Source organism: Artemia franciscana, chromosome 20, assembly GCF_032884065.1.
Source record: "Artemia franciscana chromosome 20, ASM3288406v1, whole genome shotgun sequence".
NCBI classification, from domain to species: domain Eukaryota; kingdom Metazoa; phylum Arthropoda; class Branchiopoda; order Anostraca; family Artemiidae; genus Artemia; species Artemia franciscana.
Window position 1 is genome coordinate 21,070,500 of NC_088882.1, and position 27,196 is coordinate 21,097,695.

At 36.3% G+C, this 27,196-nt stretch overlaps 1 protein-coding gene across 5 annotated transcripts in view; it reads left to right on the forward strand.

Moving 5' to 3' along the window:
• LOC136039882 (uncharacterized) overlaps positions 1-27,196 on the forward strand; it is a 98,068-nt gene that overhangs the window by 58,272 nt on the left and 12,600 nt on the right. For all 5 annotated transcript variants that reach the window (XM_065723845.1, XM_065723843.1, XM_065723842.1 and 2 more), the window contains exon 4: positions 7,280-7,404. In XM_065723845.1, the coding sequence (XP_065579917.1) occupies positions 7,280-7,404 (125 nt within the window). The remainder of the gene's footprint in view (positions 1-7,279; positions 7,405-27,196) is intronic.

Genomic DNA, 27,196 nt, shown 5'->3' on the forward strand with positions numbered 1-27,196 from the left:
ACGTGATTTACATAATTGGAACGGATCCGCTCAATTGGGGGGGGGGGGGTAATTCTGAAAAATAAGAAAAAATGACGTATTTTTAACTTACGAAGGAGTGATCGGATCTTCATGAAACTTCATATTTAGAAGGACCTCGTAACTCAGATATCTTATTATAAATCTCAACCGGATCAAGCGTAACTGGGGGGGGGGGCAGTTGGGGGGACCGGAAATCTTAGAAAATACTTAAAGCGGTGAGATCAGGATGAAACTGGATGGGAAGAATAGAAACCTGTCTAAGATACGTGACTGACATAACTGGACCGGATCTGCTCTCTTTGGTGGAATTGGGGGGGGGGGTAACTTTGAAAATTGAGGTATTTGTAACTTACGAAAGGGTGACCAGATCTTAATGAAATTATATATTTAGAAGGATCTTGTGTTTTAAAGTTGTAATTTCAAATTCTGACCAGATCCTGTGACATTCGGGGGAGTTGGAGGGGGAAACCGGAATTCTTGGAAAACATGAAAATTGGGGTATTTTTATCTTACGAATAGACGATCGAATCGTAATGAAATTTGATTTTTAGAAGGAATTCATGTCTCAGAGCTCTTATTTCAAATCCCGACCAGATCTTTTGACATTGGGGGGAGTTGGAGGGGGAAATCTTGGAAAGACACTTGGAGTGGAAAAATCGGGATGAAGCTTGGTGGATACAATAAACAAATGTCCTTGATACGTGATTGACAAAATCGTACTGGATTCGCTCTCTTTGGGGGAATTGGGGGGAGGGGTTCAGTGATTTGGCGAGTTGGGTACTTCTGGACGTGCTAGGGCGATGAAAATTGGTAGGCGTGTCAGGGAGCTGCACAATTTGACTTGATAAAGTCGTTTTCCCAGATTCGACCATCTGGGGGGGGGGGGCAAAAGGGAGAGGAAAAACTAGAAAAAATTAGGGATTTATAACTTACGAGTGGATGATCGGATCTTAATGAATCTTGATATTTAGAAGGACTTTGTGACTCAGAGCTCTTATTTTAAATCTTGACCGGCATTAAGCCTCTTATTTTCCTTTTTAAATCAATCTATCGATTCATAGAATTTTGTTAGAGCTCATACCATATGATCTCTTGGCTCTTAGCTCTTCTCGCCTCGTCACAAGTGCCATATGAGCTCTTAGCTCATGTTTTTTTCAATATTCTTCAAAACAGTCAACAACCAGTCTGTTAACAAACAACCCATAGATGAATGCATCTGTTACTATAGGCCCAAACGGAAATTCCTTAAAAATATATTTATCTATCTGAATCTCAGCTGTGTTTTTCTAGCGACCCTTCAGCAGTTGATAGTTTCTTATCTCTTATTTCGTCACCTACAATCAACTTTTTTTTTTTTTTAATATTCTTCAAAACAGTCAACAACCAGTAAAAGTGGTCATTTTCTTGCCATAATAAAAAAAAAATAGCAAAAATTTCAAAGACATTTGTGCTTTTTTGCAATGATAAATATACTAATGAAAACCAAACTAATAAGAATTTTGTTTTTCTGTCTGTTCTATCAGTTTAATCTGTTAGAATCCTATGTATTGCTTCAGACTTTTTTCTTGGATGTTAAAATGGCTCTGCTTCAAACGACGATTCCTCAAGAGCTTGAACAGATGTTGACCCCTGTTTTAATTAAACTTGAAAGAATAGCATGACTACCGCTACTATCGAAACCTAAAATTTTTTATTAATTACGATTCTGGTAGCAGCTAACTTGACTAGGCGTTCCTTATGTTAAATGAACCGTCAAAAACAAAATAATTCTCAACTAGCCAAACTCAGAAGTACCAATAGTCTATAATTATGATGTCAAATATACCAGCATCTTTTTAATATTCGAGACACGTGGTTTTTTCCTCGCTTAAATGTTAAGTTGATTGATTAAGCCCACGAAACAAGGTATTCTTAATTAAATCATGGAATCCTATGTCACATCATGAAATTCAGCAGTTTAGTTGGAAACAGTGGAGCCAATTCATGAATGGAGTCGACTCGTGGAGGTGTTGGTCAATTCGTGGAGACAATTCGTGGGGTGGGGTAAAAAGGGAGGGAGTTATTTTGTCAGTTTTTTTCCAATTCTCTCAATGAAAATACCAAAAAAGTAGTTTTTTCATGAAAACACTCCAAAAAATATATTTTTCAAAATATTGGGCGGGGAGAAAATATCTACAGGGAAACCCCCTGCGATTCCCATCCCAAAACTGAGGCCACTGGTTGTAAAACTTACTTTAAAGTTTTACCTTTTTATTCTTATTTTGCATGTATATAATTTTTTTTCTACAGTGTGGGCCATTGGTCAATGACCAAATTAAAATTATAAAAAAACTGGGGAAACTTTTTTAAAAATCGTGAGATCTTGGGTTAGGGGGTTGGGCCTATTGAATCCATCCTTCCATGCGTATCTGAGTCTATTGAACTTTGTTATAATGTGCGGGTATTAGATCTATGAATTATTCTTTGAATCAAGGTATATTTTTAATTTTACATTGGTAAATGTAGATGAATTCTAAGAGCTATCTTTTTTCTTCGTTTTCTTTGGTTTATATTAAGAAATTTGAGTCTTATGACAGATTGTCGTTAAGTGACGAGTTTTACTAATTTACAGTGTTGCCACTGCTCTAACAAAATATCACTATGCAAACTGTCGAAAATACGTCTAAAAAAAGACTACTCTGGAGAAAAGTACCTAAAAACAAACTCGTGCCAAAATTACGGCTTCATTTATCTGCTCTTAGAACCATTTATGAATTAAATATAAAAAAAAGCAAGTTTTTTCAACAGGAAGTAAGGAGCGACATTCAAACTTGAAACGAACAAAATAACTCCGTATGTGAAAGGGGCTTTTCCTCCTCAACACCCCGCTCTTTACGCTAAAGTTTGACTCTTTCTCTTAACTCTACTTTTTAAAACAATAAAAAACTTTAGAGTAATGAGCGGGGTGTTTACAAATGTTGTAATCAATGTAAACAATTTGTAAATTAATAAGCTGATCGAGCACGTGACAATAGGTTTGCTTGTATACATTAAATATGAAATCTAAATCACGTATTTTCACATGCACTAGTCCAAACCAATTAAAAAATTGCTACTACTACTTACAACTTACTGCAGTTCCAAGTCGCTTGATTCCAACTCAGCTACGTACAACCCTTCATCGTCCCAATTTATTCAAAGCTTCACTCTTTACCCCTCCCTTGAAGTTTCAGTTTCCTTTAAATCTGTCCTTACGATCTCTTCCCGCGTTGTTTGGAGATGACCTGCTTTTTGTTTAGCCCCATATAAATGGCTAAAAAGCATAATCTTAGGCAATCTGTCATCCTTCGTAAAACGTGTTCTAGCCATCTCAGTCTTTCCTTCATTATAGTCTTAGAAACTGGTATCAAACCACATTTTTTATACAGCTTGTTATTTGACATACGGTTGATTAACGGGCACTTGAATCTATCCTTTGAAAGTTCCTCAGGAAAAAGCTCAACGAATTTTCTTCTGCATTTCAAAGCGCGTTCGTTTCACAATCATATTTTACCCCTGTCTTTACCGTAATTTCCAATATTCTAATCTCGGTCCGCATACCTTCTATTATTCCATGCACTTTTTACTGTAAAAAAAAACAAAAAAAAACAACAAAAAAACATGGGTCTTGGATATTCTACTTTGCATGTCTTCGCTACACCCACCATCTTTACTAATATACTACCCAGGTAAGTGCTGACCGATTGTTAAGGTCTCATGTATGTTATTACTCACTTCAAAGCCCCTTAAATACTAACTTTTGGCAGATATTAACCAATATCTGTGATATACTTACTTAGTGTGTTTTTATTTGCGTTCACTTGACTGTTCACTTGACCGATTGTGTGGTTACCTAACATTGCCTTTTCACCTTCATTTATTCCTGGTCTAAGAAACTTAGTCTTCTTGACATTAATCTTCAAACCTGTTTTAGAACCTCGAAAAACTCATTCATTTTGCTTACATTTTTATCTAGAAAACTTCATAATCATCTTCATAATCGAAGTTTAGCAGAGTTTTGCCTTCCAATTTGATTCCAACCTCCCCCATACTGCTTTTACTGTGTTTCTTAGGACAAAGTTTGTCAAAACAACCCATATAAACGGGAATTAAACATAACCATACTAAACTCGTGATTCAACACAAAACCAGCTACTAACCTTACTTCCTGCTTTAACCGCATCGCAGGAACACTGTCCTCGTAAATAACGCTAACCACTTGATGGTATTTACCTGGTATGCTATACAAGGATAGGACGTTCATAATAGCTTTTCTATCTGTTGAATCAACTGCCTGTCCATAATCTATCAAGCTAAGGACTAAAAATGTCTGGTGATTCTGCGGTATTTATTAGTCTAATAAGTATCATCATGGTAAGTAATTTGCTTCCCAGAGAAATCAAGCTGATCCTTTTACAACTACTGTACTCACTCTTATTGCCTTCCTTCTTTTGGATTTCTTATAGTCTTTTTTATAATGAAGGTTCTCCAAAAAAACTCCAGGTTAAAACAATCGTATTCGTAATCTTTAATAACTTATGTCTAACTTCATAGGCACCATATTTTTTCAGCACTGAGTCCTTATTATTTTGTCATCCTTTTGCTACTCTCTCTTACTCTTCACAAGAAAATGTTCCTTCACTTCCAATTTTTCGAGAATTTTTCCTTCTTTTCTATATCGTTTCCTGAAACTTTTATTATGATTTAAAACGTTTTCAGAATGTTCTGCCTATCTTTCTTCAACACGTTCCTTACAACTAATTGAAGTCCTGCTCCAATTTTAAGTGGGACAAGTTGAGATTACATGCTTACTCTCAATTTTTTAATATGCCAATACAGTATCTTACTGTTGTGCCTTCTCCCTGCATCTCCCAGATCCTCGGCAATTTTATCCCTGTCCACCATATTACACCTTATATGTTCATACTTTAATGCCTTCTCTATTTCCCTTAATTTTCTCGTATTCGCATATGATGTATCACGCAAGAACTTCTTGTATAAACTAGGGCTCGACCGCTATGGATTTTTTGGGACCGATATCGGTAGCGTACCGATAAGAAATCAATATAATTTGCCAATAAACTCCCCTCCTGAAAAACCTTGCATCAAGTTTACCCTCCCCCTCCATTCTTTGCCCATATTCATAGTCACAAGTTTCTTCCTGGTCTATTATACATAAAAAAACAGCTTCAATAATTAATTCTGGAGTGTGGATTCTAAAAACTAGGCCATTTACAAGAATTGTTTGATTTTCTTTATCTCTTCTGATCAGTAGCTTCTGAGTACACTAACGAAATGGCGGATATTTGTGGAAGTAGCAAATAAGAAAAAAAATCAAAGAGGCCGTTTTAGTTACATAAACATAAATGCATGAAAATCTGACTGGAAGAAGCGTAAGATGTTTATTGAAATCGAAAATCGGCCGATATATTGGTCGGCCCCTAGTCAAACCCTTCCTCTTTCCTACCAAGCTTAAAAAGTTTTTGCTAACATTCCTAGCTGCGTTTCTAACTTTCTTCTCTAAGACACCAATTGCTATTTCCCATAACTGTTTTCCTAAAATTATTCTGCCCATCATCTGTACTATCGAATTTTAAGCTCTCCATTTTCGTATTAGACTGTCACTGGGAATTTCTTCTCAAATCAACTCTAATTTCTTCAGATCAACTCTAGACGTTACTAAATAATAATCTGCACTCGTAACAACAATAAGAGTACTCCTGGTTCAATTCGATTAAAAAATAATTCGGTTAAGAAAGGTTCGATTAAAAATAACCTACTCAATAAGTTTTGCCGTCATGTGTATACCATGTTACTTTATGGGCTATTTTACGACCAAACACCGTATTGGTTAAAAATATATTATTATACCCACAAAATTCCAGCAGTCGTAATCATTACTATTTTTCTTTCCTGCATTAAATTAACATGTGCTAGGGCATCATATACCCCTTATTACTATCAACCTGGGCATTAAAATCTAGTAAAAATACAATATTTCTACCTGGGATCCTGTCTATTTGTTCCTGTAACTGTATTTAAAATTAATCTATTTTACTACTTTCTCCGTCAGTCGGTTCTACAGGGGCAATTACCATTTTGACTGGTACTTTGCACTTTTTTGGCTCTAGAAGAAACAATTAGTAATATATTATCATAAGTTCCAATCCAAGCAAGACTTAAAAGCTTCCTTATTTATCATGAGTCGTGATCCCTTTCTATGTATCCTATACTACCTACATAAATATATAAACTCTGTATCATCTTAGTTCATGTTTCCTAATCCTGGGAGTTGATCAATCAATCAATCAGTCAATTTATTCAACCAATAAATTCACAACAAAAAACACTAATGAGTTTCTGGAACTCCAACAAGTCCATTCAAAACGTCTGAATTTGTCAATAGATTGCTAATCCAATAGTTGTGTTCATCGCTGTAACGTTCAACGTCGTAATTCTCATTTGATTTAAATCATTGAGACGCTTATGGCGTCAAGAAAACCGATGGGTCTCACCAATGCAGGTCAGGGAATAACAGTTCTTCTCAAGTCTACACAAAGCCCTTAAGCTGGCTTAGAACTAGACAGCAAGAAAATCCTAGTAACTCCAGTTGAATGGATGCTTTCTGCGATCCTGGGCCCGTCTTGGTCACCACATAGATTTCCACAACTGGTGATGTTCTTCAGTAAACAAGAGTCGACATAATCCTCAAGCTATCTCAACCTTATTACCTTCGAATCCCCGTATATTCATCCCTGAAACTACAATGTATATTCCTCCCTACAAACTACAATGAGGCAGCCAATAATAGGCAACATAGTTAAAAACGATTCGTTTATATTACACACTCTTTAACTGATTGAGCACATGACAGTAGATATGCTAGTAAACATTGATTCTAAAACTGTTGATTCTAAAATTGATTCTAAAAATTTTCCGGAGAGGGTTTAGCCCAGAACCTTTTAAAACATATATTTTGACAAACAATTTCTATTGCTTAGCCCAAGTCAGTTTGATTCAAACCTTGAAGCCATGATGATGGCATTTACCTGTTCGAATCAAAACTTTAAACGATAACTAATTAAATGTAAAAACTTTATACAAATATGTTCGAGAAAATCGGTGTCCCGTGGGGATTTTTTTAAGTAACCCATATTCCAAGTCAGCGATGCAAAAATATTATGATGAAATTTAATATTTTTTCCATTTTATTGATCAAGCTTAAATTTAACATTTGCAGATGGCTAACATTGCACAGTCGCTCAGCCAGAAACGGAGGCGACAATCTTCAATTTTGTCTAAAGGCTCAAAGGATGTATTTGACTTGAAAAAATTGCTCACTTCAAAGGATTTGGATAAAGAACGGTAAGCCTCATAAAACTATACAACTTGCCTTTGACATTTTTGTGTCTTATTTTTTCAACTATGCCTGCTTGCATTTTGACAGTCTAACTACAAAATACTCGTTTTGTTTACACTTTTTTTTGCCAACGGGGTGAAAACATTTAATATGTTTTTAATAAATTTCTTTTTCGATTCATAACCATAAAAGCATACAATGCAGACTCTTTAAAAGAGGATTTTTTGGAGGGAGGGGTGATGCTGAAAAAGTTTATTTTTGTGTCCATGGATGGCTACACTCAATCAGATTTAAAGCTTCTAAATTGAAAGTTGGAGGTGCACTCAATTTTCAGATTCTGTGAAAATAGAAACACTTAATTCTAATTTAGTCCTTTTACAATTGCATGGCGGGGATCTCGTGAAAAAACATGCGTTTCATGCTTATATGACAAGATAGTGTTTATATATATATATATATATATATATATATATATATATATATATTATATATATATATATATATATATATATATATATATATATATATATATATATATATATATATATATATATATATATATATATATATATATATATATATATATATATACATATATAGGTTTTGTCAGGGAAAGAAAATCCTAAACAAAGTGAGACTTGGTTTTTACAGCTAGACAAAAGGGGTCACTTCCCGAGCCTCTTGCCTTGCAAAATGCTGATTCAGCGTCCTTATTCTCGCCTTCCTCCTCTTGTTTCGGACGGCAGTCTTAATCTTTGGCTCTTTCAGCCTTGGTTAATCCCATTCCCCTTGCTACTGTTTACAGCTAGGTCCATAAACCATTTCAAGGGTCCCCGCTTCGTTTTGGCCTTCCTCGTATGTACACAGATATCTCAAGGCAAAAATTCGTGTATAATTTAAAAGAATAGTGATATAAAAAATAATACGAATAAATATTTTACCTGCCTGGCGCCTAGCAAATAGCAGCATTGCAGACTTTTGGTTGCCTTACTCTGCTCGCCACAGATTATAGTTGCAAAATCCTTAATTAGGACTATATAAATTGCCTTAGGCTGCCTTTCGGCTCAAAAGTTAAAGATACATGAGAGTTGGTTTTGTCAGCCGGTTTGGGAAATTTTAGAAAAACTTATCAGGACTGCTAGTCGGGGTGAAATTTTGTTTTAATAAGCGAATTGCTAAACTTTTCAGTCAAGGCCGCCATCCAGGAGGGATCTAGAGGTTCCAGGGGGCTGTATTCAGGGGGGTTTACCCCTCAAAGTTTTTGTCCGACTCGTAAAAACGTAACAAAAGTACATATAAACAAATTTTGATGCATTTCTTAATGTTTTTTGTGTATCCCCCCGGACAAATTCCTGGATACGCCCTTGTTTACAGCATAATGCTTACTCCTCGTATATTCTTCATCATTCCATTTTGAAGATTTTAGCTAACAGGGGAAAAATACGTGTCCTATATATAAGACCCGAGCCCGTAAACGTAGTGAGCAAATCAAATCAAAAAAGATAAAATAAAATCCAATGAATCTTAAATCAAGAAGAGCAATGCACAGCCCGAATCAAAGACGGGGTCATTCGTGTTGGCTAATGGCTGAAGCCCCACTAGCGTGAAGTGAGGGCACATACGTGAGCAACGATTACCCAAGTACCAACCGTGTGAAACCGGAGTCATTTCAGTCGGTTAAAGGCCTGAACCGTCAATTGTAGCGAGTAAAGAAAGTGGAGTAAGGCAGCATTAAGTCCACAAAGCTGCTTTTTGCTAGGGGTGAGGCAGGCAAAACAATCATTTGTAGAGTTTTGGATAACACTTTCTTTTTGATTTGTATATGAAATTTTGCTTCGGGATATCTCCATATATACGAGGGAGGCCTAAAGGAAGCGAGTATTCTTGCAATGGCTTAATGACCTAGCTGCCAACCGTTCCAAGTAAAGCAAGCGGGAAAGGGATCAAACATTCCTGCAAAATCCAAAAGATAGAGCGAAAAGAGGTCTTACTTGTTAGGGCCAATGGCTTGAGTTCAACCCTTATGAAGCAAATGTCATTTGCAAAGGCCGAAGGTCAAAGCTGCCGGCCGAAGCAAGTGGAGAAAGGTGACAAAAAGCACACAAAACGGCCTTTTTGCAAGGCAAGAGGCCCAAAGAATGGACCTCTGGCAATATATCGGGATTTGCACAGGGGTTGTATTTGAAACTTACAGGTGGTGTTGAGGGTCAAGGGGCATTTAAATTGTATGATAGGGAAGAGGAGGAGTGACTTAAAATGATAAGTCTCCGACCCATCTAAATTATATTGCACCATAAGCTACTATGGGACTTCGAATTTATTCGTGTCTAAGTTACGGGTTAAATCAAAAGCCAATAGTTACTACTAGGTTATCGAAATTCCGTAACTACGACATCTCGGGAATGGCTTGTGGCATCAGTCTGAAAATGTCAGTGATTTTAAAGGGACCAAAATTTGGACTTAATGGAGAGGGTAGAGAGGGGCCTAAAATGTTTTTACTCTATCCACCTAAATGTTTTCGCACTATAAGGCCCATTGGGATCTATAATCGATTCATGATTAAGTAGCGGGGTAAATTGATAGATATTACATGTTGGTCAAAACAGTGGGTCTGCAATATTCTGCGAATGGATTTTGGATACCAAGATTCAACTTTCAAGGAGTTTCAGGGGTTTATGGCAAGTAGACCTTCAGTCTTAGCTTGGAGAGAGGGGCAGAAGGAAAGGGTCTAAAGATGTTTGTCTTCAGTGTGTTTAAATATTAAAATTAAGTTCCTTTAGAACTAGAATCTAATCCTGGTGAAGCAGGGATATAGACAGAAAGTCATTATGTGCACCCAGGTTATCAAAACAGTGCATCTGCATTATCTCAGGCACGGCTCTGGGGATTGAGCTGGAATTGTCAGGGACGCTGAGAGTCAAGTTCACCTCAGATTTTGAATATTATCCGTATGAATTGAAACCCTGCGAAATTTTTGATCTTCTATTGGACTGAAGCCATCCTAACCCCCGGTCTGCAAATACATATAAATATACATATATATCTTAATTTACTATTTTATTAAAGAATATATTATTGTTATGTTTTGTTATAATTATGTGTTTAAATAAATACATGCCAAGGTGATTTTCTAAAAAGAGTGCTGTTTCGTTGTCTCAAAAAAGTAAAAAAAGGAAGTCACAAGTCAATACAACCAAAACCGCTTCATTAACTTTTTGCATAAATTAAAGATCCTTTGGTTCTGCCTCTTCCACAATAAGAGAGGAGCTGTAACCCCCTCAGCCCACGTGTTGCATTCTTATCCCAAGTATTTTCCTGGAAATGAAGAGAGGCCATGAGTTAAATCTTCCCGTCCACATTCAACGGTGGAACATAACTAGAAAATTCCAATATAGGCCAAAAAACGTATTTTTTAGGCTTTAGGCCTTTATTTATTACCGTTAGTTTAACTGGATACACGGTCTTTAATACTAGTTCATTTCTTATGAATGTTTATGTGCATACTGGCTGCGCCAGTAGCCGGGCCAAAGTTATCATTGCGTGGGACGGATTGTCAGAAATAGGCACTTGGCTGTTGCGTGATATCTTTTCTTACTTAAAAAGGACACTAACTCATCAGATTTCGGTTCGACAGATCCCTCTTCTGATGATTTAACGAGACTGGTTAGAGGGAATGCCCTCGTGACCTTAAAGCTGACAATCAAGTAGGTGCTTTGACACTAAAACCTAAAAAGAGTGAAAAATGGACTTGGTCGAAGTGATTTATTAAACGCTCATTTTCAAATTCATTAAATTCCTAAGAATCCGTGTATAAATCCACTCTTTGATAAAAATCACAAAGTTTTGGATTATATTCAGTTTTTATTAAGTTTTTATTGGATTATATTCAGTTTTTTGAATGGCTGAGAGTTACAGACATACTAATTTTAAGGAGTTAGATAACAGGTCTTACTATTCCATGTCTTTGACCTACGCGCAGAAAACTATTAGTTTGACATCATTGAAATGTGTCAAGGATTTTTGTTAAATATCAGTGTCAGCAAAAGTAAGCGGATGTAAATCTATGAGAAGAGTTGTTATATCTCACAATATCCTCTTGTCTGAAACCCAATTTTTCACAGGTTTTCCGCTAAAATGTGGGAACGACATTGATCCCTGATAATGAATTACTATGACATTGTTGAACTTAGGGTGCAAAATTACTGAGGTTTAAAGTTAGCAGAAACTGATAATTTACCAAGAAGCAAATTAATTTTTCTATATTTTAGTTTAAGAAAAACATTTTCAAAAAAAAATAAAGTAGGAAAAGTAAAAAGCCATATTATGAAGCATATATAATAATGCAGACATAAAACGAACTAAGATTATTATCAATTAACAAATGAAAGCCAAAGCGAGCAGAAATCAAAATGAGTAATCACATTAAATATAAAGATGAGAAATAATACCCTGGATGAATTAAAGAATCTTAAATCGAACAGAAATGAAAATGAATAATCAATTCAAACTTAGAACAAACATAAATTACTACAAATAGAGATAGGGTTACTGCCCTTTAAACCTTTCAAAGCCCAGAGCGTGATGTACTCTTAACTGCAAATGTTTTGTATTTTGAGCAGTATGTTCTTATGCGTAATTACATGACAAACAACAACAACAAAAATTTCAAGGCTAATCCAGGTTTACAAATAAGTCGTGCTGCCACCATTGGTCCCTCTCTCCCTTTCAAACCCTCTAAGTGGCTTTAGTGTCAATTTCACTTCATTAAAAAAAGCATATATTTTGAACAGCTAAAAGTACCAAGTCTCCAATACACCTAAACGTGTTGTACTATAAGCCCCTGTGGGAATAATAATTTATTCGCAGCTATGTAGTGAGGTAAATCAAGAGGTACTACGTGGTACAAGGTTATCAAAATAGCGTATTTTCTTTCAGGGAGTGTTAGGGTTGTCAAGTGGACTTGGAGTTTTGACTTGTAGGATGGAGGAGGGAACTAAAATGTTTTTTTCTCTGGTCAGGCTAAACGTTTTCGCCCAATAAGTCTCTATGGACGAAGTAATATATTCATGTTTAATAATTACCGTAGCCAGGTAAATCTAACGAGACGAAGTGATGTAAGGTGATCAAAGCATTGTATCTAAAATATCTGGGAGCGACTCTGGGGATCAAGTTGAAACTTTCAGGTGGTGTTGGGGTGGAGAATGGGCCTACAATCTTGACTTGGGGAAGAGACAGAGAGAAGAATGTAATAAAGGTTTGGTTTTTATTCTTTAAAAAAAAATATTGGGTAAAATAAGCCTCTGTTGGACTGGAATCTATTTTCGGTGAAGTAACCATGTAAACCGATAAGAATCACAGGTTATCAAATACGTAGGCTATCAAAATAGCAATCTATGTTATCTCAAGAGCAGCTTTGGGATCTACTACTACTACTACTACTAATAACTCACTGCAGCACCAAGCCGCCTGAGGCCAACACAGCTACGCACGCTCCTCCTCCAACCTAATCTATTTAAAGCCTCCCTCTTTACACCTTCCCAGGAAGTTCCCATTTCCTTTAAATCTTTATTTATGGCATCCTCCCAACCCAGACAAGGACGACCTGCTTTCCGTGTAGCCCCAGACGGTTGGCCAAAAAGGACAATCTTCGGTAATCTGTCATCCTTCATCCGTAGAACGTGGCCTAGCCATCTCAACCTTTCTTTCATTATAGCCCCAGAAAGCGGGATTAAACCACACTTTTCGTACAACCTACTGTTTGAAATACGGTCAGTCAGCCGGGTACCCAGAACAATCCGTAGGCAATTTCTCTGGAAAACATCTAGTAAATTTTCATCTGCTTTTCGGAGTGCCCATGCTTCGGAGCCATATTTGACCACTGTCATCACTGTAGCTTCCAATATTCTAATCTTGGTTTGTAGACTTATCTTTCTATTCTTCCAAACTTTTTTTAACTGTGAAAAAACACCCTGGGCCTTAGCTATTCTACTTTTAACATCTTCACTGCTCCTACCATCTTTACTAATAATACTACCAAGGTAACTGAAGCTCCCAACCTGATCAATCTTTTCGTTACCTAATGTCACCTGTTCATCTTCACTTATTCCTAGCCTTAGTGACTTAGTCTTCTTAACATTAATTTTCAAACCTATTTTAGCACCCTGAACTCGTAAAACCTCTAAAGATTCATTCATTTTGCTCGCACTTTCAATCTAATATGCTTAAATCATCAGCATAATCTAAGTCCAGGAGCGTTCTTCCTCCCCATTTGATTCCATGGTCTCCAATTGTCTTTCCTGTGCTTCTTAAGACGAAGTCCATCAAAATGATCCATATAAAGGGGGATAGAACACAACCCTGCTTAACTCCTGATTTAATACAAAACCAGTTGCTAACCTCATTTCCTACCTTAACGGCAGCAGTATTATTCTCGTACATAGCGCAAATCACTTTAATGCATTTTTCATGTATACCATATAACGACATGACCTTTGTTAACGCTGTTCTATCAACAGAATCGAAAGCTTGCTCATAATCGATAAAACTGAGGACCAAAGGTGTTTGACAACGAAGGGACTTCTCAATTATTAACCTAAGAGTGAAAACATGGTCGACACATCCTCTACCTTTTCTGAAACCGCATTGTTCTTCCCTTAAAACTTTGTCTACAGCATGTCTCAGTCTAAAAAGAATCATATTACTCAGTAGAGACCAGACTAATGCCTCGATAATTACGACCAAGGTATCACAAACTTTTTCATTTTCATCTATATCTTTTCCTGCAACTGTATCTCGGTTTAGCACATTCTCAAAATGTTCCACCTATCTTTCTTTAACTTTTTCCTTATCACTAATTGTGGCCCCATTTCTATCTTTAACTGGGACTAGTCCGGATTGGCTACTCCCTTTCAATTTATTAACATGCCAGTATAATATTTTACTATTATGCCGTCTAGACGCATCTTCCAGATCCTCAGCAATTTTATCCACCGCCTCTACTTCACATCTCCTTAGTTCATATTTTAATGCTTTCTGCACTTTCTTTACATTGCTTTTGTTTTCATACGACCTATCACTCAGATAATTCTTATACAAACCCCTTCTACTCTCTATTAAACCTAAAGCTTTTTCACTAATATTCCTAGTTGCAGTCTTAGCACTCTTCCCTAGGACACCATCAGCAACTTTGCAAATTGTTTTTCTGAAATTATTCCATCCAGCTTTGGGATTGTGCTGAAAATTTCAGGGGGAATTTGAGCGTCAAGTAGACCTTGAATTTTGACTTGAGGAGGTGTAAAGGCAAATCAAAACTAAGTATGCGCCATGCTTATGAAACTGAACTTTCTGCAGTATTTCAGAAACAACAGGGGGAGGAATCGAGCTGAAACTATAAGAGTAATGGGATGGATGCAAGGAGACTTTGTATTTTGTCTTTAAAAGGAGGAATGAGGGCGATAAAATATTTTATTTAGCCCCTGCGAAACTACAAATCTATTCAAGCTGAAATAATAAAATAATTCAAAAGACATTATATGCACCTATGCTATTGCAATAACGCATGTGTTATACTGACTGAGGGATCGAGTTAAAACATTCAGAGAGGATTAGAGAGAGCAGTGTTTCCACTTCATGATGGCAAGTTTTCCGTTCTGGTAGACTAAAAATCCGTAAAATTCCGACGACTGAGAACGAAAAATCCGTCAAATTTTCCGTTAAAAAATCCTAAAAATCCACAAAAAAAATCTGCCCAAATAGAACTCTTGTGGTAAGCAGTTGTTACAAGCAGAACAGTGTGCTCTGTTGAAACACTTCCTGGAGTTCAATGCTGCCCTTAAGAAAGATTCCACCAGATCCGTGGGCAGTCAAATGAGAAAAAGAAGCTAAAAATTCCATTTATTCACCTCTTGAAAAAGGTGGTGTGAACGGGATAGATAAGAGGGTTGGAAAAATGATGCACTGGCTACTTGAATTTCACCTAAAATATCGTCAAGCCGAACTGCGGATCAGTAAGTGCGTTCTTACCCAGAGTGTTCTTTCGAGTTCACATCTCGTTTCCCCCTTTTTGTGTTTTTAATGTAACTAATGACCCCCCCCCTCCCACAAAGATACCAAAAGAGTTTTAAGACCGATGTTTAACAGTTCATGGATATTTTTCATATAGTCCAGAATGTCGCCGAGTATCTCGTTGCCTGTAAATTGCTAAATGAATCCCGCAACTATCTCATTGTGAAAAAGACCACAACTTCATGAAACCAAGTGTGTCAGTGACACTTCTGCTTGAGTTGGACTAGAGTATATCTCGGAACGCTCGTTTATCCGTCTATAGACTACAATTCATATCTGATCGTACAGCTCAAACATACAATATTCTGTTAAGTGGTATACAAATCAGCCTGTTGTCTAAATTATTAGACAGCTAAGCTAACTCAGTAAAAATTGTCCCTTTATCGTGATAGACTACGATCTGCAGTTACTTTGGGCTAAAAGAGCTCGACGGATTTGATGTTTATTTACGATAGACTTATTAGAACTCACGAAGGCCAATAACTCGGAAGCTAGCTCCTTTGAAAGCCTCTAAATTTTGAGAAAATACACGCTTGGTAACTAGATCGGATATGGATATCGATTAACTATAATATATAATGCTGTATAAAAAAACAAACAACCATTTTCTGGGGTACTGGGATACAATGGAAATCAGCTACCACTGCATGTCGGCGACGGCATCAGCTCCAGAAGCAAGAGCTTCACGTTGTATACTAGCTAGTGTTTGACACTCTTCAACCGTCATGTTTGCCTTTACCGACTTGATTCTTTTGGTCAGCTTTTGGTTCAGGATGATCGATTCTGAGTGAACGTTTATCCTTCTCATCCCTGCCTTCGTTTGCATCGCAGTCCTTAGCGAGATGATTCCAAGAATCAGTTTTGATATTTTTTAGGACAATAAAAATATGTTCAACGACGGCTTATAAGGATGGTAGCGAAAGCAAATACCTAATCACGACCATGCCGTTTGCAAACCTTGGACTTCCAGTGGGAGTATTGATCTCGGACATCTTTTTCCAGAAGCCCAAAGTTTCAGTACTTTTGGGGAGGTCTGAGACCAGCATTTCCCGCCACTCGTCATGAAGGCTTTTAGCAGTCCAGTTCAGAAGTTCGTATTTGAGAAGAAATTTTGATAGTTTTATTGGAGCTGTCGAGTTGGTGGCCATCACAGGGTCTAACGGATCAGCGTATACGAACATTTCGTCGTCAAATACGAATCTTTGCTGTATCTGCTTAATCGCCTCGACGTAAAGACAACGGGCTGACAAATACACCAAAACAACAGAAAAGTCTTCAGTGCGAGTTCTTTGGTTTGACTGCAACGTCTCCAGAGATTCACAGGCGAGTATCCCAAGATATAACTCTTCCAAAGCAAAGTATTCCCTGATATTTTCAGGGTTCAACTCTAGCGCAGACGTCCCTCTGACGTAGGCTGCTTTCATAAGGTTTATTGACAATCTACGGATCAGCAGCTTCACTTCTGGCTGAATGATGGAAGAGCGGCTTTTCGCTCTAGAAGATTTTGTTAAAATCATCGAATAACTCCAGAACATAGCTTTCAAATTCCAACTCGATTCTCAGAAGTGGATTAGCCAACTCCCTGTATAAATAAATCGCAGGAATCAACTTGACCTGATGACTCACTGAATAGCTCACGGTTGCTTGAAGAGTAGATACGACTTGATAGTGTTAACCCCAAACCGGTTTCTGGACTGGAGTAGGTGAGCTAATTAGTCCGGGAATCAACTATGATTGAAAAATAGTCGGAACGGAAAACAACAAAGAAACAACAGTAAAGATTAATACTTAAAAAGATCAGCGTGATTTGAGAATAAAAACAACTAAGTTCAATTTTTACGTAAAATCTTAGAAAATCCATCAAAAATCCGGAAATCCTACAGATCAAATTCTCATCCGTCGAAGACCCAAAAAATCCGTCTTTGACGGAAAAATCCGTCAATGTGGAAACGCTGAGGGAGAGCTAGAGGAACTTGAATATTATGTTTAGGGAAAGAGATAAGAGTAACAAAACATTTCGTATCCTCAAAATTGGTTGGTCCAGAAAAATACCGGGAAGTTTTTCTTGTAAGTTTGTAATTTATACCCGCAAGCTAGTCAAGATAACCATTATGCACAGAAAAAAAACTTGGAAAAAAATAGTTCCACCCGGAAATGGGCCCAAAACTTCTTCTGATCAGCTAAGACTTGTAGTACTTTCTTCAGCCCATTTACTTCACTTAATTTTGTTTTATCATCCCAGATCAAAAGACGAAAAGATTTGGAATGCACAAAAAAGGGTCTAAAATTTTGTCTCTCTAATCAGCTTGAAAACGACATTCATAAGTTGTTCAGCCATGTGGATATTAATGCTAAAACAATTTGAAACTACTCTTGTTTCACTGAATCGATTTGCAATGCCTGAAAATGGGCAATTTGTTTTCTTATCTGATAGGTTTGTCACTTACAGGGCATCTAGACAGGGTCAGTTAGACCACAGTGAAAACAAAATATATGGAGATTGGTTGTATCGATTTGTGACGCTTGAAACTTGGCCAATAAAATTGTTTTCTCAGATTGGTTTAGACTTACTGGACGTGTAGACAGTCAAGTGAACCTTAATAAAGAAAAAGTATGGAATATTTTTGTTCTGATTCGTGATTTCCAAAATAGGCCCGAAGCTGCTTTTTATTCGATCGTACTCGAACATACTGAATATAGGCTACCTACTAAGCCAAATAAACCCAAGAGAAACAAAACATTTTGAAGAAAAAGTGTGTTGTATTGATTCGTGAAACCTCAGAATGGTCGAAACATAGTTTTTCTTCAATTGCCATGAAACTTTTAGGGTAAGTTGACTTCAACAAGGAGACTTCAGAGAAATTTGGGGAAAAAATGCTGTTATATAGATTCTTGAAGCGAAAATTTTGATTTTATTATGGTTTATACGCTAATCAGTTAAAATCTTAGGCTGTATAGCCAACCTTGGTTCAAGTTTCACGACACAAACAAAATTAAGACAAAGCTAAGAAAAATATTTGGCTGTATTGATTCGTGACGTCCTGTTTTCTTTTTTCCATTCAACGATACAGAATTATTTTCAGTTAATGACCTACACGTGTATTCATTTAAAGTAACCAACAGATGCAACAAATATAGCATAAACAGAGTCTTTCAACTAAACGGTGGGCGAAGATGCGTTTATGTTCAAGGTGTCTGCAGGATAGGGTGCCGGGATGTTTTCAGCCCTATAAAAGACGAAAAATTATGATTATTTTTAATTCGTATGATTAATAACTCCCCTCTCCATGCAACCGAAATTTTATGGTAACACTGTTACTTAAAAAATTGTTTTATAAAACTACTACGGTACTGATCGAAAATTTTGTCTGAATAATGAAATTTTACCCCAAAATCTCTAGTTCTTGAAAAAAGATACAATGAGGGATTGGAAACAGGAGCGTACGCAAAGGGAACGGGGGTGGGGACTCGGCTCACAGACCTAAAAAAATATGAAATTTTGCTGAATCCCTTGGTACTTCTCTATCAAGTTATTAAATAAAATTTGTTTTTGGTTACTCCCCCCATCCCAAAAATTGTTCAAGGCAAGGACTGGGACTACTGAGAAGGAAACATGTTAACAAAACAATTCTTCCTCTATAATATACAGAAAAATGATGGTTAATATATTTTGAAGGCGCTTCCACTATACTTTCCCCTCCCAATGTGCAAATATACAGCCCAAATTACATATTTCACATGGATTTTGCCATGCTTCATTCTTCTTTCAACCCGTGTACCCGTAAATTGAATCAACCTTGACGAAATCAAGAAACGCGAAAACATTCGGAAAATATATAATTTGAACTATGTTCTTGCACATTAGGGGAGGGGGTTGGAGGTAAAGGATAGTGGATGTGCCTTCAAATGTGTTAACAACTTGTTTGGAAATTATGGAGTAAGGATTGTTTCTTAGCATGTTTCCTTGTCACTAGCTCCACTCCTAGGCTTATACCGAAAAATTCCTGGGTATATGCCTGATTGGCAACACGTCATACTTATTTAGTCGTTACTAATATATTGCCTACGATATATATATATATATATATATATATATATATATATATATATATATATATATATATATATATATATGTGTGTGTGTGTGTGTGTGTGTGTGTACTAAATGTATTTTTGGCGAAGAATGGTGTTTACTTAAGGTACGTGGGTACTTGTGTTTTATACGATAAACACGCTCGAGAACTTATATCGCGAACATGAGACATTAACCGTTTTTCACTGTGTTAATATCAGACAAAGAGCTTCGGCTGTGAAAACTGCAACAAAGTGTTATGGAGGGGGGGCGCCCAGAGCGCATTATTAAATATGTAACCTAAACTAACCTAACCAAATACCTGCTAAATATTTAATTAGAATATGGCTTCGACATTATTAAATTTAAAATTACTTATCACATTTATAAGCCTAAGAAAGTTTGCATAATTTTAGACAAAAGATGGGGGTGTGATCTTTATGAAGATTAAATCATCATATCAACTAAGCTTGATAACATCAAAACTGACCTTTTAGCCATCTATCTAGAAAAATACGGAAAGAAGGATAGTGGAAGCTATTGAGCCAGGTTCAAACAAGATTCAACATACTTCCCTTCACGCTAATGAGAAATCCCTGTGTCATTGCAGTTCAAAAATGGTACAACATACCCTTCTTTCTTATGCACCCGAGTCAGTGCGCATTTTGGACTTTGCCTAAGACTTAGCTTGTATTTGTACCGAACTGGTCTTTGCTTGTTTTTGCATTGAGTCGGTACTGCTATAATTCTTATTTGGCGTGTGGCTTCAAGCTTCAGTGTGCAACTTGGACTTAGCTTGTTTTGCGTATAAAAGGGACTTACCTTAACCTTGTACTTAGTCAGGAATTTGATCGTTTTTGCACCGATTCAGGACATGGCCCTTGATTTCACTGATTCAGTGTGCAGCTTGGGCTTGGTTTTGTTCCGAGTCAGTTCGCGGCTTGAACTTGAATTGTGACTATACTAAGTAGCTTGTTTACAGCAAGTAAGTCAGGACTTAGATCGTCGTAACACTGAGTCGGGACTTCGCTTGTTTTTGCGGTGAATTATAAAAATGATTTTTTCAATTGAAAGTAAGGAGCTACATTAAAACTTAAGACGAAAAGAACCGCTTTTTTTAAATTTATTTTTTCATTGTTTTTCAAAAAAATGCAAAAATCCCCCCCCTTTCCGTAGAGAATTACCCCCAAAAACCTCCCACTGCAGAGAATCCCCACGACCCCCGAAAAACCCGTATATTTCCCATTAAAAATTACTATATATGAATAACATGCAAATTGCATAGCTTACAGTCCATTCCCCAGGGACTCTGGGGGTTGGGTAATCCCGAGATTCATAGCCGAGATTGCGCCTTTGGGCTATGTTAATCCAAATGGCTATATCAAAATTTTGATCAGACGTCTTTGGGGTAAAAAGGAGCATGGGAGGGCGGCTAGTTGCCTTCCAATCTTTTTGTTCACTTAAAAAGGGTATTAGATCTTTATGGGGAAAAACAACAAATAAATACCCATCTGTAATCTGTCTCCTGGCAAAAAATACAAAATTCCACTTTGGAGATTGAAGCTTCTACAGTAGGGTTTTCTGATATGCTGAATATGATGATGTGCATTTTATTTAGACTGATTGGCTTTTTAGGGATGTTTCCCCCCTTTTTTGAAAATAAGGTAAATTTTGTAAGGCTCTTTGCTTTCGATAGGTATCATTGAACTTAATGAAGTTTATAGCCAATCCGTTTGATCCATTAATTACTATCAAGTATTTTTAGAGTTTCGTTTTTTACTGGACCGAGTTGCTCCTTATTCCCGAGTTTATCCTCAGCTTGTTTTTACACCGAGTCGGTCCAAAACACGGATTTGGTTCCCTTTTACACTGAGATTGAGAGTCCCTGTATGATTCTGGTTTAATGAATGTGCAACATGCACACCTTTATCCTTAAAGGTTGGTGGCGTAAGGGTGGTGATTGGATCGGAAATTTGTATTTGATGTCCAGGAGGGGATATTAAAGCTGTTTTTGGCCCAATTTGTGCTCCCTGTTATAAAGATCTAAATTCTTTGAGTGGTTCTAGTTTTAACACACGCAACATACCCACCTTTTCTACTAAAATGTATCTGTGAAGAATGACCCAGTTGTATAATTTTTCAAAAATCCCCTTGATACACATTTTTGTGTATTTTGATCATTCTGCGTGGAATGACTAGAATACATAATATTTCTATTTGACACCAAGGGCCAAGGATTTGAGGATGCCCACAATAAAAAAGGAAGGGAAGGAGCTGCTTGCCCTCAAATAACTTTTGGCCCTTAGAAATACACTGGGAAGAATTTTGATTTTCTGATAAAACCAAACTAAGTTTCTACGGCCATCCCTTTTACACAATTGACCGGGGGAAAAATAAATGAAAGACACGTTGCTATCTACTTAATCAACGCTATTGTGTTGACTCTGATAATAACTGATTTTGTTTTGTTTGTTTTTTAAACTGTGCTAAAAGTAGAAACACATACTCGTTTACAACAATTTTGAAATTGGTCCAATTTTCACTAGCTGTCTGATTCACCAACATGTACCGTTCAAAGACGGCTGAAAATAAAGAAAAAAGCAGTTACACTTCAGTGTATCTTTCGTGCAAAAACATAATAAAAGCGGATGTTAAAGCTGTACGAGAATGAATAATTTTCTACGAATTGCTTATTATTTTTTATGTGGTTTTAGCGCGGGGCAGTCAACCGAGAATTTCACAAAACCTCAAATATGACAGCTTTGCACTGAAGAATGGCATCATAAATCAATATTCTGATTGTTATCCTAACTAAATACTATGATGATCTGCTCCAATTTTTTCACTTTTTTCCACTTATTTTTGTATGATTGACAAAGGTCCAGGTGAAAATAAACAACTCCTTCTGATTATGTCTAACAATCAGGCTGGCCTAAGAAATTACATGAGACCAAAACTGGAAATCTGTATTTTTGATTAGAATAAATAAACTATAATAAATTGATAAGAATGAGAATAAATTGTTTATGGATTAAATCTATGCATTGTCAAAGAGAAATGGGAAGGGAGGGGTGGACACGCCCCTACGAAATCCTTTATTTTTTGAAAATTTTTGGGCCCCTTATTTTCAAATTACCAAATAAAGTCTGTTTTTATCAGTGAACCCCAAGAAAGAAACCTAGGACGTATCTACAGAGTCCAGTACATCCACGTAGACTTTAATTACTTGAACCGCCCACCCCACCTCCGCAGAAAAACCGTGCATTTACAGTTTTTCTCTTAATTTCTCGTATATTCCATATGATTGTGTTTCTTCGTCCTTTGTTTTTAAGTTGTTTGATTCTACTAATGCCATCCTACGACAAACTAAAACCATTATTAACTACCTGCTTTGGTGTAGCTTCAGCTTTTAAATTGGTCTTTTAATCAAAGTTTTGCAATCCTCATTTGGCTTTGATTCTCGAGACTCAGTTATATTTAGCAAAGGTTTTTTTTCTTCTTATGAGTCGAATTTCGCGAGAATGTTGACTCAGCAAACTTTTGTTTCATTGAGCGCACAAAAGCTAGAAACCTACATTGTGGCACAAAATGGATAGATATTTTCGTTGACTTTATTTTTACATCATTCTAGTTTTGAATTTTATTCGAACAAAGGGACATGTAACATCTGAGCTACAGCTCATAAGAATTCACATATGCTACTGTTTAATCTTAAAAGAATCAAGATTGACAAGTAAGAAATCACTTTCTCAGGTACAAGAGGTTTGTTCATAAGTAGCGCGCCTCTGTTCCCTAACGATCTCATATTTCTTTGGTGATATTATTTGAGCATGCAAACCATTTGCCTGTGGAGTAAGTTTAACCGGCTAGCAAAAAAAAAAAAAAAATGTGGTTCTGTCTAAATTTTTCATAGTCTGAAAGATATCCATGATGGACCATCCTTTAAAATTTCGCTAGGCCTGAATATTCATTAGCTTTTTCAAATCCGAATTTTCATAAATTTCTTTAGTGAGTCAGCATCAGCAGCAGGTGTTAGACCCCTGTTGATATACCCTTCTTGATATTCATTCAACAGGATTAGATTGTGATCCTTTATTTTACCATGATAATGAGAAAATGAATATGTTAAAATGCCAGTGAATTGATCTGGCTAACTTGTTTGTTACTTTATTAGATGATTAACGATCTTTCCAATCAGTCGATATACACCGATGATCGATTAAGTAACCGGAGGACCTTACTAAGGAATTCGCCAAAGGATAACGTTTAAGATAGAAGGCAGTACTTAAGAAGAATAGAAAAAAGAAGGTTTTTTTTGTTGGCATGGCGCTTGTCTGTAAATTGGAAATCACCCAAGAAGTGAAGCTAGGTTAATGGTAATGAAATATACCAAAACATGATGATAATATGATAATTTAGAAACAAAATTATGGAAACTACGACAAAGAATTATGAAAAGCAGGCAGCGCAGAACCCATTATATGGAATACCTAACTTAACCTAACCCCTAACCACCTCAAAATATTAAATACTTAATTAAAACATACCTACATCGTAGTTTTCTCACGCAAATTAAGCAAATCAACTGATTCCAGGGAGGTAAGCCGGTTTTTGTCAGATCTTAGACAGCATAATTCTCGAGTGTGTTCCGTTTCATGGTTGCAGCGGTTGCTGCAACCTAGTAAAGAGCGAACCACAGCCCGTAGTAACCAAAAGTTAAAAAACGTGCTTTGAAAAGAACTGCCTAGTGAAAAAATTGCCCTCTGACACTGAACCAGGAATGGTAACTATTATTTCCGTCCGTCTTAAAAGTAAAAGTGTATTGCAAAAAGAAATTTATGTTGATTTCGAAAAAAGCCTGAAACTCCTCGAAAATGGCGTCATATCAAAATGAAAAGTGTACTATTTGCATCAGCATGGTCTAAAACCTAATACAGGGAGACAGTCCCTCTCCTTGAACAACAAGGAATATCACTTTTTTGCATCGGTAGCATTGAGCTGTCTCTTGTTTTTTTCTTTTTTTGTCAGCAGGCCTAGTGGACTACCAGAACATCATAGAGAGATGCTTAATGGCTCATTCAGAAGCGATTTTTCGTATCTACGATCTTTTTATAAATTCTGCCATCTGCAAGTGCCATACGACACTAAAATGGCACTTTTTGTGCCATTTCTAAGGGGGTTCTAGCGGGCTACTAAAACATCGTAGACAGATATTTATAGCTAATATAAAAGATAGTGCTCATGTTTACGTTTTTCCTATAAAATCCACCATCTGCAATTGCCAGATGGCACTATTGGAGCCATGTCTCAAGTGAAAAAGTTGGGGCTAGTGGACACCCAGAACTTCTTAGAGAGATTTTCAATGGCTCATTTTAAAGTTATTGCTCATATCTACGAGTTTTTTATCAGTTCCACCATCCGTAAGTGCCATATAGAAGTAAAAACGGCACTTATGGTGCCACTCCTTAAGTGGAAAAGTTTGTAAGCATAAAACGGCATCATTGAAATAGTTATGGTCCAAAACCCTTGACTGGAGAATTACAAGAACCCCTCCCGTATACTTCCCCTCCCAGCCCCTTAGTAATTCTCATTAGTCTTTTGGGAGAATTCACAATGAACTCCTTAACACGGTCAGCCGACGTTGGGGCTCGCAAAATGATTTTTAAAATATTGAATGTTCTTAAGAGGAAGAAATTCATAGAAGAACAAATAATTGAATCTCAAAATGACAAATGACTACCCCTTGGCGTACCCCCTCCCCTCCTCCTGTTCACAGAACTTGAGTTTCGCCAAATATAGTTTAATGCTTTCACTCTTTATAATAGAAGCTTTTATTAACTTAATGTTTTAAAATAGCCAATTACAAATGCATTTGCTGAATAAGGTCCAATAACTATGCTTTTCGTGATGGCATAACTCTCCATAGTCTTTGGGAAAAGGGCTATAAGTTACACAACTTCTTCCTACAAGAACAAATAGATTGGATTCGATCATCAGCCGCCGTAGTTCAGTTACAAGCGCGTTAGACTTTGAATCAGAATGGCAAGGCTTCAGTTCCTTAATCAGGCATTTTTTTTCAATCATGATTTTCATGATTGGAAATCTTATATATGAATCTTATATATGGTTGTTTTTCAGCGAACTCACTCTTTCGTTAATTTTTTCTGTGATTTTAAAATGTTCCATACACTATTTTTGGAACAAATTACGCCCCGGACCCCAACCCCTTGCGACTTAAGAGTTGAAGAAGTGTAGGCATATGGTTCTGAAACCATTTTGCATCTTCGAAGAAAGATTACTTATTCTTATATTTATTTATTCATATTATTTCCTTCTTCACTATTTAGTAGATAGAATAAAATGTATATATAATGACAAAATAAATATATTCAGAACAGAATGTAATGTATATAGAGAAATCATAGCACTAAGAACCTATTTGCATTTTCTTTTTTTTCTGTGAGATTTGTCTGGTTGCCAGGTAAATTTCTAACTTTCTCTTTTTTATTGCTATTCCACCCCTGTATATCTAATGTTTTTTGGTGTTTATCAGGGGTGAGGGGGGAGGTGTATAGTGAAGTAAGTTAGACCTACCAAATTTTGCTTAGGTTTTGAAAACTTTAAAAATCTTCCTTAGAAAAATAGTTACTCTTTCCTAACTGTGTGTACACCATTTTGTGTAGCATTGATTTCTTGGCATTATTTGAAAAAAGATCAGAAATTAAATAAATTTTTTCAACCGAAAGTAAGGAGCCATATTACAACTGAAAACGAGCAGAAATTATTCCGTATATGAGGTTGCTGGCCCCCACAAAAAAATTAAAAATATCATTGCAGTGTTGCTTCTGCATTAAATTTAAATTAAAAAGGGCAAAGATTAATTTTAAAAAAACAAAGTTTTTTAGGGAAGTAAAGAGCAAAGTTGAAACTCAAAACGAACAAAAATTATTGCTTTGCAGTCTATCTAACATATATCAATAAATCTAGTACAAATAAACTAAATAATTATGTTTCCCTGTGTTTCTAGGATTATAGAAAACTTGCGCTTTACTGAAAACACAAAAGACAAGCATAAAAAACACGAATATTGACTTGAGATTCAAAAGTGAGTACGTAGCTTGACAACAATAACTAATCTATAAAGCTCTTCATAGTTTTACTCCAGTTGTGACATCAGTAACTATCAGTATACAAATACAATTATGTTAAAATCATAAGCATAAAATTAAATATCTGTGTAATAACCGCAGTCTTTGATCAGCATGCAGAAATACTGGATTGATAATACTGATTAGGTAACATTTTGGTCTCACCAGCTATAACACCAATAGTGAGTAATATACAATCTTAAATTGTAAGAAATACGTTTTAAAATGCTTTATTTTCATACTTCTAAGGATCCTTAAATGGTTTACTTTTACTGTACCTAAACTCCTATATTGTTTTGTGATTCTCGTAAAGCTTTAGTTTTCTATAATCCTAGAAACACAGGGAAACATAGTTATTTGGTCTATTTGTACTAGCTTTATTGATATGTGTTAGATCTATTGTGAAGGAATAATTTTTGTTCATTTAAGTTTCAACATCGCTGTTTACTTCCCTCAAAAAACTTTCGATCATCAAACTTTCGATCAATATATATATATATATATATATATATA